General features: G+C 46.2%; 3 protein-coding genes across 3 annotated transcripts; 2 read left to right on the top strand and 1 right to left on the bottom strand.

Annotated features, from left to right (window-relative positions):
- The first annotated feature begins 66 nt into the window (after positions 1-66).
- Positions 67-7,073, top strand: BDBG_04545 (separin). Its single transcript, XM_031721718.1, has 3 exons — positions 67-3,391; positions 3,470-4,971; positions 5,029-7,073. The coding sequence occupies exons 1-3, from the start codon at positions 105-107 to the stop codon at positions 6,690-6,692; spliced, it is 6,453 nt and encodes a 2,150-aa protein (XP_031578564.1). The 5' UTR covers positions 67-104; the 3' UTR covers positions 6,693-7,073.
- A 15-nt stretch (positions 7,074-7,088) lies between these two features.
- BDBG_04544 (S-formylglutathione hydrolase) lies at positions 7,089-8,884 on the top strand. Its single transcript, XM_002624634.2, has 4 exons — positions 7,089-7,478; positions 7,620-7,840; positions 7,992-8,180; positions 8,322-8,884. The coding sequence occupies exons 1-4, from the start codon at positions 7,214-7,216 to the stop codon at positions 8,505-8,507; spliced, it is 861 nt and encodes a 286-aa protein (XP_002624680.1). The 5' UTR covers positions 7,089-7,213; the 3' UTR covers positions 8,508-8,884.
- On the bottom strand, positions 8,645-13,759 carry BDBG_04543 (exportin-T). Its single transcript, XM_031721717.1, has 5 exons — positions 13,207-13,759; positions 11,501-13,076; positions 10,408-11,433; positions 9,872-10,332; positions 8,645-9,744 (listed from the first exon to the last, which is right to left on the bottom strand). Exons 1-5 carry the CDS (start codon positions 13,216-13,218, stop codon positions 9,718-9,720), a joined length of 3,102 nt encoding a protein of 1,033 aa, XP_031578563.1. The 5' UTR covers positions 13,219-13,759; the 3' UTR covers positions 8,645-9,717.
- Between the last annotated feature and the right edge of the window lie 703 nt (positions 13,760-14,462).

Raw genomic sequence — 14,462 nt, 5'->3', positions numbered from 1 at the left:
GGCAACCAGCAGCTAGTGACCATCCCGAAACAGCTCGGACGTCGCTACGATAGAGCCTGGAATATGGTCGGCTTCATTGACAGTTACGACATTATCGACTTTAGATGACAGAAATGGAGGAAACGGCGCGTTCCATACGCGCTCTGGAGGCGTCCGTGAAACAAGCTGTCAAGTCGACCTCTACCTGCACTAGCGACACCACCTCGCTGCTCAAAAAGCTCCTCTCCCCAAACTCCGCTCCAAGCACCCATTACCACGATGAACAACCCAAGAATGTCAAGTCAACCAGGCGGCCAAAAGGCTCAACAGTGCGCAAGGTTTCCAAGCCATATCAGTTAAAAACTGCTGCAAAATATGCTCCATCCCAAACATTCGATGGAACAGACAGTGGATTGCTCTCGCAGAGAGAGAAGCTTGTATTAGCCACGGATGTGTTTAATTCCGCGTCAAAGGCACTCTCCGATTATATGAAACTCTCCTCAAACAAGCAAGCCTCTAGGGAGTCTGTGAAAAGTAGACTTGACACTCCGCAAAAGATGCTGGCTCCTAGACGGCCCCTGCAATCGGTCTCGCCGAATTCGACCGCATGCTCGCCCGTAAAGACGAAAGGCATGGACATGAGTAGTCCGAAAAAGAATATACAAAGTTGCGGGGTTGTGGAAGTTGCAGACTGTGCCAGATTAGCGTTGTCATGTCTTCGAGACCTGAAGTCTCCTCCCGTAGCGGAGACGCAGCAATTCAATAGCCAGCTAGAGCAAGGGTTTTGTGTTCTGATCGGGAAGCTGCTTGCTGTTGGTTTGAACGAACCTGCAATAAACGAACTGAGAAAGCTGAAGAGGAGATTAAAGGGATATATACTAAACGAAACACCAGAACGGAACTTCGAGCGCCTGAAGAAGCCCGCCAATGCCCGCCAGCGGGACGAACCATCAAAGGAAACTCTAGCAGACCTCATCCAAATCGATAAGGTCCCTGCTGATGACCAACTCTTAAACCTAGTCATCTCTTTTCAGGCCCATGCTCTAAAGGCCATTACAACCGAAAAAAAAGTTCTCATCGTGAATAAGCTCTCAGACCTGCTTTTGTTGTCAAACCCAACAAGCCCGGCTAGCATAATTCTTATAGCGCGGAACAAAGGTGTTCTAGCTGACAACAAGGCGGCTCAACTGTTACAGTTGCTTTCGTACACTATTCTTTCCCTTGCTTCCCCGTCGCCAAATGCTGAAGATGGAAAAAGTTCCTCAGCAAAATCTCACCCCAAATATATCGTTACCTTGAATCTCCAATTACTAGCATTGGAAATACGGTGTATATGGTGGAAGATCTGTGGACACAAGTGCAATATGGAGAAAGAATTCTGGCACCCGTTAGCTCGTTATCTCACGACATTCGCCAGACGATGCACGGTCATAACTAAGGGCGATTTTGAGTCAGTGAAGCAGGCTTTCCGGCGCCTAGAGTCAACGGTAATGGCACAAGGATTTACTTTTTTGCCTTCTACCGACCAGGTTGGTTCTGTATCAATGGTTATGAAGGTACTCGGCCAATTAGCACAGAGTGCTGACTGCAAACTCGATGCGCTGAAATTTTTCGATGACTGTATTTCGTGTCTGTCTCCTGACCAACCACTCCTCCTTGGTATTTGCCATTGCAAAATCTCTCTTTTACGGTTGGAGACACTGCGAATTCCAAAGATTGGCCGCGCATCTAAAACTGCCTCAGCGGTATCGGAAGCGTTGAAATGTTTAGCAGCTCCGCTGAGGGGAAATCAATCCGATCTCGAGGAGTTAGTGATAGAATCAGCTAAACTCAAGAAAGCAGCGATGGCTTTTCTGAATACACTGGGCGACGCGGTCCTAGACGAAAATGAAGGACCCTCGGAGTACGGGCCTCTAGCGCTTTACATTATTGACTATCTCAACAACTTTGTGAGGTTCTTGACTCGCTACCTTGGACAAGCAGCTCCAACCAACGTCAATTCCGATGACAATCTTAATGGTCTGTTTCATCAACGGCTTCTAAAATGCAAAAATATTGTACTTGCAGCCGTCGATTCTGTTGTTGCCGTTGGAAAAATATCAGTTGTTGCCAAGCGACCGGCATGGGCAGATATCCAGCCTCTTCTCTCTGATTGTTTCACTCTGCTGAAACATTTAAGTTCTGTGGAGAGTATCGAGAACGAAACAAAATCGACTGGTTCAATATCAGCTAGTTTCGTTAAGCTATCAAACCTGTACTGGTCCCGCTATGTCAAACAAAAGGAACTTGGGGTATCGTCATCTGATCTCATCCCACTACTGGAGCGCTCAACGAGCCTTCTGCGGACATGTCCACCGGAAAACACAGCTGGATTCGTGGCTATAAAATACGAACGCCTAGCGACCCTATACTCGGATGTTTCCCAATTTCAAAAGTCTCAAGGGGCCTACCGGTTTGCTATCCAGGCTCATATAGATGGTGGCATTTTAAAATGTGCAACTCAGAATGCTGCGACTCAACCGCCATCTTACATCATTAAAGACCCTTCATTTCCCTTAGGCCGCGTTTTGGCCAGCTACGCTCGATTTTACTGGAAACACGGCTATGATCCTAGCGAAGTAGTTTTTGACGACGAGAATCTCGAGCCCGAAGAGAGAGGAATCTTACTTGAATGTCAAGCTATGGCTTTGTTAGAGACATCTTCCAGCGGGGAACTAGATTCGAAGATATCGCTGTTATCCTTCCTAGTTTCAGCTTTACTTGAACAATATCCACAAAAAATCTATCCAATACGGAGATTACGAGTAATCCTTCACGCTATCCGCCTCTGTCTACATGTTCCTAATCACTTGGGTTCCGAACTTCTTGAGAAAATCTTAGTAGAGGCAAACTTATTTTTATCTCGTGAACTCGACATGGGGAAAGATTCCGGCCTTGTCCAGTTTAAAGAATCCATGCTGGCCTCTCTCCGCCTAACCCTGGGATTCTTGAAGGGACCCTTGCCTACCGAAAGCCTACGGGAAATAATTTACTCCTTTTCCGCAATTGCACGAAGTTGCCCGACATGGGAGTCCGTGCTTGCAAAAGTCCATGACCCGGAAGCTTTGATCGCACAATTAAAGGTGCTGATCAACTATGCGGAAGTGCTTGGATCGTGGAAACTTAGGATATTGGCCCTATCGACACTTCGACATCTTCTAGAGATCCAGGAACCAAAGGATTTTTCAGAGATAGTATCTTGCTTATCCCACCTTGGCCTTCAGTATAGTCGCCTTGGATATCTTGACATGGCAGGGTCTATGTTTGGGCGCGGAGAGGACCTACTCCGAAACAATGTCTCGCCTATGGTGTTAGTTTCTTGGAATATTAGTCTCGCGGAATATCTGACCGATATAGGAAGCATTGATCAGGCGTGAGTTTACCTGGCCCTCCATCTCCCCTGCGTTTGTCCTACCATCATTTGCTTTGCCCACTGGACTGACATAACTAGAATTGAGACTTTATCCTGTGCTAAGGTGATATTTGAACAAAACACCGGCCATGCGTTGAATTCGAGCTTCCAGTCTAGGCTGACTTGGGAAAGACTAGTAGCTGAAGCTGCTTATGTTTCTTCTCGAATATATTTCGAACTTGGATCTCTCAACCATGCTATGTTTTTTTCCAAATGTGTTGTTAAACTAAACAATAGAATATGGGCAAAATTAGACAGAGTGTCAGATATGAAGCGATGCAAAGCTTTTGAAATTTCCGACTCGGACATCGATGTCCTCTCCAATAAGGTCAAAGCGATCAGTTTATCATCAGAGAACGACTGCGTACGGGATGGCTATCGAGAAGGCTCTTTGTATTGGCCGCTTTTCACCTCGCATTATATTGGCCTTGTCAACCTCTCCAAGCTTTCCGCGCACAATGGTCTTTTCCAGGACTGTGTATATTTCGGGGAGCAAGCACTAAAAATCTGTAAGGCCATCGGTGCAACGTCCTCGGCTTCGTCGATCCAGGCGGAACTGGGGAATGCCTGGCTCCGCGGCGGTCACATTGAGAAAGGCCAGGAGCTGCTGGAGATCGTCTCGAGAATATCCAATTCGCTCGATCGGAGTCTAGATATTGTGTCGCTTCATATGACTTTTTCCCTTCTTTATCGACTCCAAGGAAACCCGGAGGAGAGGACTAAATCGCTTCAGCTCGCTCATCGAACTCTCCTAGACATTTCGGCACATCCTCTGGTTGAACCAACAGATACTCTAATCTCGGAGCCTGATCTTGAAGTAAAACTGAGCCAGTTGACCATCAAAGCCAAAGCGCAGAGTAGAAAGGGCCCCACCCTTCGTCAAACAAGGGCGAGACGAGCGAAAACGGCCGGCAACACGCCTCCTCTCCCCAAAGTTCCAACTAGTTCGACCACCGGAACCTCACTTTCACCACGATCGTTTTTACGGTTCCAAGTTGACCTGCTACATCAGCAGGTAGTGGATTTATTATCGACCCAGGATTTTCCAGAAGCCTCCACTCTTCTTGACCAAGCAGAGCAGCTTCCGAAATGCAAAACTCGCGAGACATCTTACCTGATAACCAAGGCGCAGCACCTCCTCTCCAATTGGATTCAACGGCTCAGTTCCCATTCTGTTTACTGTGTTCTACCAGAGTCTACAATTTCCCTGCCATCAATATATCTAGCAGAGAAGGTCAAGGAAGACAAGCCATCTTCCACAGGTTCTCGCAGCACAAAAAGGCAGGCTCAGGCAACCAGAACAAGAGCTGCGACTTCGACTACGAAAAGCCATTCTCGGGCTTGCCCGAAAGACTTTGCTGACATGGCATCTATAGCAAGTAGCTTACTGCCTGCTATGTCTTCTTCCGCGCCTATTTACGGTTCAACCCGCGATAACCACAACGTTTCATCCATTTCAGGCCAAATATGTATGGTATCAAATGCGACATGCTCCAAACTGGAAGGATTTTCCGACCCGTTACAGGCAGCAGTTACCATAGGTACGTATCAGGATCTGCAAATTAATGTCCCGTATCTAAGCTAATAATGATGAGTAGAAAACGGACGAAACTTGGCCTTCCTAAGAGAGAATTCTTGCATCACAATTGACAAAGAGTTGTGTGGCCCAGTTGAACCTTTGAAATGGCCAGATGTACCCAGCAATTTCGCGAAATCGAATGAACTCAAATGCACCGATTTTATGCTAGATTATGTCGATATTTTACCAGATACCTGGAATGTCCTTTCTTTAACCGTAAGCGACGATCATAACGAGTTCATCATATCCAAGTTACGGTCTGGAAAACCACCATTTTTACTACGTCTTCCATTGAAGAGAGGAAACTCGGAGGACATGGACGAGGATGAATTCGACTTTGGAGAGGGGAAAAGGGAGCTACTGGAAATCATTCGGCTGGCCAACGAGAGTGCGCACGACGCCCGAGCTCGTGTCGGTAAGATTGCAAAGAAGGAATGGTGGGCTACTCGCCAATCGCTAGATAATCGCCTTAAAGACCTCCTTGGTAATATTGAAACTGTTTGGTTTGGCGGTTTTCGTGGCATATTCTCACAGTGTCCACGGAATACGCCTCTTCTCTCGCAGTTCATCGAAAATTTTGGCAAAATCCTCGACAAGCATCTTCCGTCAAGAAGACAACGCGGAAGAGGCCGAGCGTCTAAACCAAATTTCCATTGGGATGTTATGGAATTGTTCGTCAACATTGGGAGTATTGACGAGAGGTCAAACCCGGAAGACCTAGTTATGGACCTTTTGTATTTTGTTGTCGACATACTCCAGTTCCAGGGGGAAAGAAATGCATATGACGAAATCGATTTCGATATGATGGTCATTGACACACTCGATGCGATACGCAGATACAAGGAGCTTGAGAAAAGGGAGCTGGTATCCACTCAACCAGGCCATACAATACTCATCCTTGACAAAGAGCTTCACTCGTTCCCATGGGAATCTCTCGACTGTTTACGTGAGTCCTCTGTCTCTCGGATGCCGTCTTTGCATCACTTGAAAGAGACACTGTTAAAACTCCAAGCCAACAATGATCTTGGAGAACGATTCGATGGATTCCACATTGATCGAAAACTTGGCTCATATATTCTCAACCCCGGAGGGGACCTTAAATCGACACAAATTATGTTTGAACATTCGTTGTTAAGCTTGGACGGATGGAGCGGTATCGCCAACCGAGAACCAACTGAAGATGAATTCAAGCAATACCTAGAAAGCAAAGATCTACTACTCTACTTTGGTCATGGGAGCGGGGCCCAATATATTCGGGGAAGGACCATTAAGCGCCTAAATCGCTGTGCCGTAACCTTCCTAATGGGATGCAGCAGTGGTTCACTGACCGAAGCAGGCGAATTCGAGCCATATGGGACACCGATCAATTACATGCATGCGGGAACACCCGCTCTTGTAGCCACGCTTTGGGATGTGACCGATAAGGACATTGACCGCTTTGCACATTCCACATTCGAGCAATGGGGTCTTATGGACGAGGCACCAGTTGAGAGCAACCAATCAGGCAGAACTAAAGGGCCAACAACTACGAAACCCCATCTACCCAGTCCAATAAAACAGCACCAAGGGGGTGGCGCGGTAGGGCTTGATACTGCAGTTGCTAAGTCCCGAAGTGCTTGCATTCTGAAATACTTAAATGGAGCAGCGCCAGTGGTGTACGGTGTTCCGGTGTTTTTGAAGTAAAGGAGTTTGATTTGGTTTTTCTTGTTGTTCATGGAGTTATCGCATTTTCGTTCTCTTCTTTTTTTCTTATTTTCAACTTAACCTTTATTGCCTATATATTTACTGCAAACTTATTGATAGACCGGGTGCGGCTTGGGTAGGGCACTGGAGCATAGCGAGTGTTTTTGTTTTATTGGATTTAAGATAGATTATTCTTTTTCGTACAAGTTATTGTTAAATTTGGGTCCTTCTTCTTATATTTCTATTCCTGTGTAGCTCTTGTGAACAGTTACTCCATTTTTTTTGTTGCTACCGGCGATTTTTCCTTTTTCCTTTTTCGTTTCTTTTTTAGTTTTGTACTCCGTAGTATGAAATCAAAATATTGTTCCCCTCCTCCCCGCATGACGTCATCCCTCTCCGCAAATACATGGCCAACAAACTCACCAAATTGAATCTCAATTCAACTTCTCAACTACAATTTGGACAACCATCAACCATTGACAATTCCCTACACAACTGTCATAGCCAAACCAAAACCCAACATGTCCGTCGTAACTAAAGCAAACATCGCTTCCTTCGGCGGGAAGCTCCTCAAACTTACTCACAATGCTGCCACTACCAACTGCGAGATGGCGTTCAACCTCTACCTGCCTCCACAAGCTATCCAGAACCCAAAACAGAAAGTTCCCGTCCTGATATACCTTTCCGGCCTCACCTGCACGGCAGACAACTGCTCCGAGAAGGGCTTTTTCCAGCATGGCGCCAGCAAGAAAGGGATTGCGATTCTGTATCCCGATACCAGTCCTCGTACGTTTGATATATGCTCAAGCCCTTCTATATGCTCGTGCTACCTTTTTCCGTTTTGTTTTCTTATTTGATGCAGTGCGATCTAATCGACAATATGATAAGCTGGCTAATCTATCGAATCGATTTATGAAAAAACCACAGGAGGCCTAAACATCGAGGGCGAGAATGACTCCTGGGACTTTGGCACCGGGGCCGGCTTTTACGTTAATGCCACGAAAGTTCCTTATGATAAAGGATATAACATGTACAGTTACGTCACAGAAGAACTGCCAAGGACAGTATTTTCTGCATTTGAGCAATTGGATTCGTCCCGGGTCAGCATTATGGGCCACAGCATGGGCGGACACGGCGCGTTGACTTTGGTAGGTGGCCATTTTTCAATACAAGAAGTCCAGTGCCCCGACAAACCCTCTCCCCTCCCTTATTTACCCAAGCCGCTGATTACATATGAGACATCTCGAAATCTAAAGGGAGACGTAACGGCTAATTTATGTTTTTTCAACGCTTACCTAGTTCTTGAAAAACCCTGGAAAATACAAGTCTGTTTCCGCCTTTGCGCCCATTGCCAACCCCATCAACTGCCCCTGGGGCCAAAAGGCGTTCAAGGGATACCTTGGCGACGACATTCAGAAATGGAAAGAATTTGACGCCACGGAGCTTGTTAAGAAGTGGAAAGGTCCTCTTAATGCACTTATTGATGTGGTATGTGGTGCCGTAGCATCATCTGCGTTTTCCACTACTTCACCCACCCCCCTCTTCCCCCTCTCTCCTTTCCGTATAATTTTAAGCCCTTTGGGGCTTCAGTGCTTTTTTACTGATTGGCCTGTTCTTGTTCACGTGCAGGGAACCGGCGACAACTTTTATAAACAGGGCCAGCTCCTACCCGAAAACTTTGCCCAGGCGGCCAAGGAAGCGGGTGTGGAGGGCGTAAATATCCGATACCAGGAGGATTATGACCACAGCTACTATACCATGGCGACGTTTTCGGATGACCATATTGAGCATGCAGCTAAATATCTATTCGCATAGTACGTTTATTTAGATTAACTTAGATTAACTGAGTTCTTCCAGGAAAAAGGGAAATGGGATTATCTCCCGCTTGAAATCGCGGATGTTCTAACTTCTGGCTCTGAAGTTATAACTAGCTGCGGAAATTAGTATACTTTGTTTTGATATATTGTGTACGGAGTACTGTTTATTTTGCCGAAGGCTGAGAAAGTTGAAATGATAAAATCCAACTATCTCTACGCTTATCATATGTTGGATACATATAATAATTTTAAATCTAGATCCTTTTATATTCATTGTCATCATCCATCGCGGCCCATCGGCCAACTAAATACGCTTTGCTATAACATTTGCCAAAAGCATAGCTATCTATTCAACATTGTACTTGCCCCCCTTCCCTTCACCCTTACTACCACCCCACCATCCCTCTGCTCTCCCTCCCAACCATTTGCCCCGTTACGCTTCCCAGGTGCTTATCAATGGTATCAGGTACTAAGGCCCAGCACCAATTCCTTACCCTAGCATCAATCGCCCCCTCAACAATTATCTTCGCCGTCCTAGTGATAAGTAAACAACCTCTTTCATAAATAAAAGGGACTCAAAACAATATCCCGCAGCCCAAACAGCCCAAACACAACGGCAAACTCAAAAACTTAGCAAATGCGGAAAAAAAAAGCGAACAGGTATCTCCTCTCCACTACTATTTTGTTCAGTGCTTCATAAAATGGGCATAAATGCAGAAAAATTCATGCCGTATGCCATATGAAAATAAAATGGAATAACTGAAGAAACGCGAAGAAGGGGTGGCGAAGGGCAACGCAATTGGTTTTTTTGTTCAACAAAATAATATGATCAAATAGGGGGGATCAACGCCTAGAATGCACATGTATCTGTCGCCCTTGTGTGTCTTGGCAAACAACAAAATTTTAAAAGAGGACAAGGGAAGGGGGAGGGAAGGAAGGGAGAGATGAATCGAAGTATAGTTGTGAAAAGTAATTATCATGCAGATTTTTGGAATTGTAGATCATGAGTTTAAGGTCAAATGCATAATTTGAGTTTTTAGAAGTCCTCGTCTTTTCCATGATTGAAAACAGAGTGGAAGAAGGCGTGGGGTTGATGGGAAGGCCGTTAGGGTTAAAGAGGTTGGTATATAGATAAAAAAATATATATATATATTTGTTGTATAGATAGTCGTAGAGGGTAAGACGGTGACAGCGAGAGCTCTGTGGTATCATGCGCTTAATCGTTGGATAAACGACTGCAATAACGAAGCTAGGTTAGATATTATATTTCTAGTAAATTTTTTCTCTGGATTTTTCAGGATAGGGGAGAACTGTAGCTGAAGCAAGTGCACGGGATTTGAAAATAAAAGAGGTTAAACATACCTGAAAAAATTGCCGGAATCCCTTTACATCCAGCTGCTCCAAAGATCCGACATACTCATCAATGAGATCCCCCCCCATTCCCAACCCAGGCAATTCTCTTCCTCTAAGCCATTCAATATACTCCTGTCCTGTCTTTAAGTATATGACCTTTTGTAAGCCAGCCGCCTCGCCCAGGACTTGTTTGGCTTGCGCATCCTTCGGATTGAAGGTGGGAGTCATGGGAAGTGACCAGCAGAGAGGGGAGAAGCGGGTGATCATGAACTGAGCAAAACCCGGCAGGGCGGCCTGGGTAGCGATATCGCCATTGGAGGTATCTGCGGGTTCGTTGATATCTGGCCCGCCCCATAGGCTGGACATACGGGACAGGACTGAGAATGCCATCTTAGCCGTGGGGAAATCGTCGACATCCCTTGCAAAATGTTCAATGGTGGTAATGACGGTTTCGAAGATAGGCTGATTGGCTAATTTTGAGAGAAAAGTTTGTCAGCATTGAGTGTTTTAGAAGCTATATTTAATATGAGGGTTTAAAAACATACTACTACTAATTATGACCGGTCCGAGGTTATGATTCAGGAGAATTAGCAAGAAGTGGAGATACTCCCGTTTCAGTTCCGCAAGTTGAATCTCATCGTCGGTGCCCGTCGTTGGGTCAGAAATTCCCGCAAATACCCGCTGGAGGAAGGGCGTTAAGAGGGTGTCCAGCATACCATAAATCTCGGTTTTGAAGCCAAAAATAATCTGATCTAGTAAGCGTAAAAACAAAGCCATCTCATCTTTGGAGGATGTTTCCGTCATTAATCCATCAATCCACCGTGGGAGTTGTGGTAAATTCTGCGAACCGCGAACGCCAACAAGTCTGGAGAATGCAAACCTGGACGCTGTTCTAATATTAAATGATGATTTCAGAGACTCAAGAGCCACCAAGGTGGCCTCGGATACTTGGCTGAACGCATCGGATATTTCCGGTGCCGGGGGCGACGTAGGTGTTGTAGTCCCTGGAGTCCAGTCCGAGAACCCTCGAGCGAGTGTTCCCAACGCCATTATATCATGGTGAATTTGTAAGATGGATCTTTCGTCGTTTTCCTTAGCAGCCCCCAGGTGTCGCTCCATGTCCATGAATATAGGATTCATGACAGATTGAGCATAAATGACTTGTTGGTCAACAGGGACTGCAGTCGTAGAACAAATAAGGCCAATGGCTTCGAAGAGATATAGCTGGCTATTGAAGACAGCGTCTGCGGAGCCCTGGTGGTCTTCTGATGACATGTCATCCGCGTCAGACCCTTCTTGAGGCACTTCTGCTCGGATGACAAGGAGATCACCGAGAGCTTTGATGACGGTTTCCGCAACATTCCCAACGCGGTTCCGAAGATGCTTAACGAGTCGATGAAAGAGATACCAAGATCTAGTACTGACTTTCTTGACTGGATGATGAACTAATTGTAGGAAACTTTCTAAGACACCCGGGATGAGATGGACATGATGATCGAAAAAGGAGCTGTACCGCACACAGATTTCCATGAATTGGAGCTGGGTTGCCGGATGGGTAAATGATCTGATATCTGTTAAAGGGCAAACTCAGTTAGCAAACAACGTGGAGACTAACTGGTGGGAGCGAAAACAACTTACCAGCTTCAACCATGCTTCGCATCATCTCCACCAGCCTTTCTGCTGCAGCATTATTCAATTTATTTTTGACGTACAAGCCGCCCGATTTCACAGCTAGGTCCCCAAAGAGGAACATCTCATGTAAGGCAAGATCTAGATCCCTCCAGTCAACTTGGGAGCCAGGCCGTCTCAGGTTTTCAAAAGTAGTCCCAACCACCTCACTCACAACATCCATGTAAAGCTGTTCGTTTGAGGATGCAACGATTTGCTGAAGTACGTTTAGCCGTTTCCTGAGTTCCTGAAACTCAGCTTCGTCTGTTTGCTCATCCTCGTCGCCCCATGTCGAAGTTTCATCGTATCTCATTTTAGCAATGATAGCCTTTAGAATTGGCATCAGCATACTGGTTTGCTGAGGGACAAGAGCTGGATTCTTTTTGGCGCTTTTGCGGATGTAGGACAGGAGATCGTTCATTGAAGGGATAACGGTGGAACATATCTCATCGTACTCATCTGCGAAATATCGGAGAATATGTGGTAGAAACGATTGTAGAAGAGTCTCAGCCTTTTCCTTAGTGGCGGAGTCGATAGTCTCATTATCTAAAACTCGGACGATATCAATCGTCGTCATGTTCACCAGTTTAGCCACCGTTTCTGCCAGATCAGTGTCGTATTTAGAGGTGAAGCGATGGTCGTGCAACGGAGGGCTTGCAGTAAGTTGAGCCACAATACTCTCTAAATTGAGGAACACGATCATATCGATCTTATCCGAAGGCTTCATTTTCTTGCCCACAATCTCAGTAAATACGTCAATTGCTGCATCCCGAACCTTCTCCCCACCCTCAGGGAGATTAACATCCTTGGCTCTGGCAAGCTGCTGGAAGAGCAGATCAAGCATAGACTGGTTGACGATTAGCGAGATATCGATCCAACTGACCCAACTGCCAATGGCTCTTAGGCAAATCTCCGCTATCGGGTCGCTTCCATTCTGCCACTGTGACAGAATTTCCTGCCAGGAGCTAACAATTTTCTGCACGTCCCGTTGGCGTATAAGGTCCTTCAGCAGATTTGCCTTGTCCTGTTCGACCCGTGACCTCGAGAGCAGCACATCTCCTATCTCGCCGTGGATAGAGTTAATGACCCGGAGGTAAAATATGATCCCGAGGGAGTTATCCTTGGATGAGCTCTGGGGACCTTTGTACGTTAAACGGATAATATCGTCAAAAAAGGTCTCCCATCCGTTGCCATAGAGGGCGGAGAAAAGGTATGTCAACGTTTGGGCCACCTTATTCTGAATGCTGGCTGGGTCGATCTGAGCGGCGGGCCCGAGGCCATATACCTGGCCCAGATATTCCATCATTGTATCCTTGATATACCCAAGACCCTGCATGTCCACTAGACCGGTCTGTGTCGCACTATTGACAATCTCTAGAGCAGAATGGCGCACAACCTCCGAGCGACGGGGCGATTTGGTGAAGATGGATAGGCACACGTGCCATCCTGAAGGGTCCGATCGGAGCTGGTTGAGGTATTCAAATGCCTGTGCCTTGAGCGCTTGGTCGGAGGAGGGGTTCCAGGCAATTTCAATGGCGTTCGCTACCTAGTTATCAAAAACAAGTCAGAGCTTTGCATGGTGTCTAGTTGCACTGCGTCGAGTAAAGTTCGATCGAGGGGCAATTAACGGAGAAAAGACGGATATGAGGCTAAAAAAAAAAAATTGGTGTATCTACCTGGTCCTCCATCGTTTGGCCAGTAAGTTCTCCAGGCCACTCAGCTCACACAAGGTCTGTTATTCTAGACGGAGTCTGCCTGCGAGAAGCTTTCCTGCTTTGTGCAGGAGAATTCTGTTTGAGGTTGAGCGTTGTGGTGTGGTGTCATATCACGCTCCTTAAGCCATGGCTAGGCTTCTGGGAGTCGGGTAACGAATAGTAAGGGGCTCTGGTAATAAAACTCGAAGTAGCAGGTTTGGAGCTGGAATTGCGGAACAACAATACGCTATTGCAATTGCGAGGAAACTTGCGGATGTGGATCTAAGTTCTGTTGGGTTAACGGAGTCGTTAGGGCAGATTGGGAGTCCTGGCGGGGTGTTGGCTGAGAGTTGTTTTTTGGGATGGAAGACGGCCTATTTTTACTGATAAGACTCGCGCGCCGCAGCAACCAAGGCCGCCACAGTCATTGAACCCCTACACCGCACAAAGTTGTGTGCAACGACTCCACTCGGAATGAAGACTCAAATTTTGTTCTGGGGCTATCGGGGGGAAATAAATGTTTTTTTTTTTTTTTGGGAAACGGATCGGCTGAAAATAATATGGATTTTACTCTTTCTACGGAGTATACATATACTCAATGCACTGGTGGACCGGCAAAGAATGGTCCTTTGGCTGGGCTCACGTGGTAACATCCCCAACTGAAGAATGCGTTCCTGGATTTCGGTCTTCTAAACATTTATTGTATCTTCACTTCTGCAGATGGGTATTTCTCGCACTTCCAGATTCGTGGTTTTATGTATCTTGCCTCTTACACTAACGTCGATGTAGATAAACACGTTTTACTGATTCTAACCCCTAGAGCCTGCTTAGCGTAGAGTTCATAACGAAACAAAAGTTGAATTCAGATGGATAGTTAACGATGCCATCCAGGCTGGGCAAAGAAACAGGTGTCTACCAGCCTTCTCTGGAAGACAAGCAGGCTATGACGGCAATGTCAGAGCCACAGCGCCCAGACCAGCAGATCCTCGTCCGGGATGTTGGGATATGGGACATGCTGAAGGATGAGCATTGCAGTATTAATTCTCTAAACAATACCAGCTCATGAAGGAAGAGGGAGACAGGAAAAGTCAGGTAAGGCCAAGAAAGGGGGCTCCTGAGGATTAATGGTATGGAAGCGGAGAGTGAGCAATCGAAACGTCATTCGTATGCATGATGAGCAAATGCAGTTTGCTAGTTTATGGCAAGGGGAGAGCTCCCTTTCTTCAATGGGAACTTGC

Source organism: Blastomyces gilchristii (genome assembly GCF_000003855.2).
Source record: "Blastomyces gilchristii SLH14081 genomic scaffold supercont1.9, whole genome shotgun sequence".
Taxonomy (NCBI): domain Eukaryota; kingdom Fungi; phylum Ascomycota; class Eurotiomycetes; order Onygenales; family Ajellomycetaceae; genus Blastomyces; species Blastomyces gilchristii.
This window is presented reverse-complemented; position numbering and strand designations above follow the sequence as displayed.